Source organism: Urtica dioica, chromosome 8 (genome assembly GCF_054948205.1).
Source record: "Urtica dioica subsp. dioica isolate 48M chromosome 8, U.dioica_male_clone48M_v1_H2, whole genome shotgun sequence".
Classification (NCBI taxonomy): domain Eukaryota; kingdom Viridiplantae; phylum Streptophyta; class Magnoliopsida; order Rosales; family Urticaceae; genus Urtica; species Urtica dioica.
The window spans coordinates 6,524,138-6,528,521 of NC_142763.1; the positions used below are offsets into that span (position 1 = coordinate 6,524,138).

Here is a 4,384-nt window from a genome sequence, read left to right on the forward strand (position 1 = left end):
ATAATATCACACATTTATAAATTATATATATTAAATATTATTAATAGCACAAATTTATAAAATATTATATATATATATATACAATTTTCTATTAAAAAAGATTATATACATAATGTATTTTCTTTATATATGTTTAAAAATTGAAAAATATATATATGTATTACATGTATATATTTTAAATATATTTTGCCACATTTTTTCTATTCGGTTTTTCATCGGTTTGTCGGTTTTTCATGGAAAACGGCAAATCGAATACCCTTTTCCACATTTTTCCCGTTCGATTTTCCATCGACTTGTCGATTTTCCGTAAATCAGGAGGCTCGAAACGATAACGAAAACGACATTTTTTTCCTCGCCTAGAACTACTAATTTTTCAATGAACTATTATTAATTTTAACAAAGGTCGGATCTCGTTATCGAATGGGGTTTCTTGGTCACTCAGCCAACTACTTTATTTATTTATTTATTTAATTTTTGTATTTTATGTCAGTGACTTCGAAGCAAATCTCCGAACGAAACTCGCTCTGATCTTTCTTCTCTCTCTGCGTGTGTTTCCAAAGCTACGATCTCATCTCTATAGCCATGGAAATCTCGCTCGGATCTCGAACCGCCACAATTTCTTGCGTCTTCGGTTTTTCTTCCTCCGATACTCGGTCCTTCGAGCGCCGGAGATCTCTGATATCGCCGCCGAAGGCTGTGGCTCCCCGCGCAAAGTGCTCGTCGGCGATCGAACAGAGCTGGAAGCCACGCCCGGAGGCGAAACGTTTCGCGGTGGACATTGGCGAGAGGAAAAAAACGGCATCGATCGAGGAGCCGAAGGTGGCTACGAGGTCGATGAGTGGGATTTGCGATGAAATAGAGAAGCTTGTTTCGGGGAAGAGATACGGAGAAGCACTCGAGCTTTTCGGGGTTTTGGAGATCGCTGGCTGTAATGGAATCCGGACCAGTACTCTCGATTCACTGGTAAGGGCTTGCATCGGATTGAGCTCCGTTAGAGGAGTGAAAAATCTCTCTGAATTCGTTTCCAGGACTGGCCTTGAATTGGATTTGCACATGAGGTGCGGGATGATGATCGACGCACGCAAACTGTTCGACGAATTGCCCGAGAGGGACTTGGTCTCATCCACCATGATGATCGTGGGCCTCGTGGAGTCAAGGCACTTCGCCGAGGCGATCAGTCTGTTCGTCGTGATCCACGAGAAATTCTCCGAGATCGGAGCCCACACATTCGCCACCGTGATCCGATCCTGCTCGGGCCTCGGAATCGTGACGATCGGACGGTAGATTCACTCCTGCGCGGTCAAGTCCAACGTGGTGGCCAACGCCTTCGTGGCCTGCGCTCTGATCAACATGTACAGCAAGTGCAACTCCATTAAAGAAGCTCGGCTCGTGTTCTCCAGGCTGGCGAAGAAGACAACGGTGGCTTGGAACTCGATCATCGCAGCGAGGCCATCAAGCTCTTCGAGAGGATGACGAGGGAGAACAAACGGAAGATCATCCCCGACCTCATCACGTTCCTTGCGGTCCTCTCGGCTTGTTCCTACTCGGGCCTCTCCAATCAAGGCTGGGCGATCTTCGAGTCGATGAGCAGAGACCACAAGGTCAAGCCTCAGGCGATGCACTACGCGTGCATGATCGAGCTGCTCGGGAGAGAAGGCTGGTTGGAAGAAGCCCACGAGATGATACTGAAAGCCCCGTTCGAGCCCACGGTCAAGATGTGGGCCGCGCTTCTCACCGCTTGCCGGGTCCACGGGGATTTGGAGCTCGGGAGAATTGCCACTTCTGATATCGATTAGGAAATAAGGGTACTAAATAATGTCGCATATAATACAAATTCTATAATGCTTCAATACAAGTTACTTGAATTTAAAAAATAAATTTACATTACTAATAATCTAACAATAAAAATGCTAAATATATATGATAAAATATTAGAAACTCGTGCGTGTAGCGACTCGAAGTTTTAAGATTAATCTTGTAAATTAAGTGAATCAAAGGACGAGAAAATTATGTAAATTAATTTTCTAAGAAGTATTTCCTGTATTTTTTGATTTGAAATATATTAAGGTAAGGAGAAATCTCGGAATAAAATAAAGGATTTATCGAGTTCGTCGTGTATAATAAATTATTTTCCGATGAGACATTCCGGAATTTAATTTAAGAAAATAAATTCTTAAGGACGAGAATTATTTCCGAGAAACCTTGAGTATATTTGAGTTATTTGAGAACGAATGAGAATTTTCTTGGTTTTGAAGCTTTTAATTAAAGGTTCGATCGGTTATGGTTGAAGTCACAAAATTTTGTGACAAGGACGTAATTGTCATGTTTTCTGGAGTTATTTGAAATAAAAAGTTAAGCTCGGGGTCGGTTTGTTTGAGGTAGAAGTGAGGAGGGGTTTACTAGCAAAATTTGAGGTTTTTTTTCTACACATTTCTATTTTGTTTTTTCTTCTTCTCTCTTCTTTTCTTTCTTCTTCTTCCACGTTTTCTCTCCAGATCTTTTCCTCTCCTTCACAGAAGAAAAAAAAAAACAACAAAGCTTCAACAACCAAAGAACCACGAAACCAGTCGGCCGATCCTCATCCACTACCTTCTTCACCTCGTTTCTTCTTCTTTTTCTTCAGTCCTCGCGCGCGCCTCCGAGCTCCCGTGACCGAGAGAGAAATCGCCGCGAGCCACCAAGGACCGCCGCCGAGGAAAAGACACCGGGAAAGAGAAAGTGAGCACCGAGGAAGCTGAATATCACGAAAAGTGGGTAGGAAAATTCAAACCCGAATTGGATTTGTGGGATCTAGGGTTCCACATGAAAAAATTGGGAGTTTTCAATTTCAACGAGTTTTTTTGTGAAATCAACTTGTCATTGCTCTTGTTTATGATGGATTAGTGATGATTGTTACTCGGATTGGAGAGTTTGAGCATGTTTCTTGATGAAATTTTGGATTTTGGACGAAAATTAGAAGTTTAGGGTTTGTATGAATCTGAATTGGGGGTTTTGATATTCTGGATGTGATTTGATGATTTTGGACTGAATTTGTGTTACAAAACTGAGTTTAAGATGGATTGTGTTTGGATAATTGGACGAATTGTTATGGATTTTTGATTTTGAACATTTGGTTTTGGTTTTCTTGCTTGGCCATGAGTTTGTTTGGCCGTAAGTTTGTTTGACCGTGTGATGTTGATTTGAGATTCTGGTTTTTGGTAATTAATGATTTGAGATACTTGAGATAAGTTATTGACAGTTCTGAATTTGGAAAAGAAAAGAATGATACTTGTTTCGCTAGAATTATTTTCATATTTTCATTATGGAAATGAAATTAGACTCGTTCAAGAAATGCGAGTTTTGGACTTTATAGTTAGAAATGTCTTTGGGTTATACGATTATTAAATCGTACGTTTGAATTTGAGTATTATGGATTACTCATAGAATTCTGATTCAGGATCGGTTTGATTTACCGTGATAGGACTCAAGACTGAAAGTCGTTTAGAGGTTCACGGAGTAAGTGAACGTCTGGATTCTCGATATTAGTGAACGTTCACAGGACGAGCGGACGTCTCATGGAAGAGCGATATAGACCCTTACTCTCGAGGTAGGTTATTATAACCCTTCTTTCCTGATTTTATGGTTTGGCCTCAAGTATATATTATTTTCGAAATGAAAATGTTTGTGAACGTGCCACGAAACCCAGAACCGTTTTTAGAAAATGTGGCGGAACTTCAATTCGGTATATCCGATAATGAAGTTGAGAATATTTTCGATATTATACATATATCCCGTATTTACGAAATGAAATGTTTCGTATATCATGGACAAGCCGGTTTCACACACATGTTTACGGTGCGGAGAGTGCACCTTGCTCTGATCAGAGGACTGCCACGGGTTAAGTTGGCAGGCGGCTCAGGAGATAGTACACGTTTAGAAGTATCTAGAGACACAATTTAAATTTCTGTCATTTACATTTCTGCAATTTACATTTCTGCAATTTACATTTCTGCAAGGTATACTTGTACGTGTATGGTGATTTACACGTGACAAGAATATTATTATTATACAGTAAGTATTATTTTCGAAAATCTTTTTAAAAATCAAACCATTACTATAGCACCTACTGGGCCTCAGGCTCATCCCTATTTCTTTAAATTTTTCTTATAATCAGGAAATGAGAAGGAGAAGGGTTAGAAAGACCTCGGGATTAAGTGTGGTCGAGAGTTTGAAGGTGGTTGCTGGATAGACTATCAAGTGTCGAAGGTTGGTTTTATTTTTCGTTTTATTTTTTTATTTTTGGACTTGTAAAGTAATCAACTGAGTATGCACCGTGGGTTAGTTTTGTAGAGTTTATTACTGTTCAGATTATATTCTTTAATCACGCCTCATCTTTTACCGGGGC

General features: G+C 40.0%; 1 protein-coding gene across 1 annotated transcript; it reads left to right on the forward strand.

Moving 5' to 3' along the window:
• Nucleotides 1-582: 582 nt before the first annotated feature.
• On the forward strand, nucleotides 583-1,796 carry LOC149387653 (pentatricopeptide repeat-containing protein At5g50390, chloroplastic-like). The gene is made up of 2 exons (XM_089622210.1): nucleotides 583-1,280; nucleotides 1,379-1,796. Exons 1-2 carry the CDS (start codon nucleotides 583-585, stop codon nucleotides 1,794-1,796), a joined length of 1,116 nt encoding a protein of 371 aa, XP_089478336.1.
• Nucleotides 1,797-4,384: the final 2,588 nt, after the last annotated feature.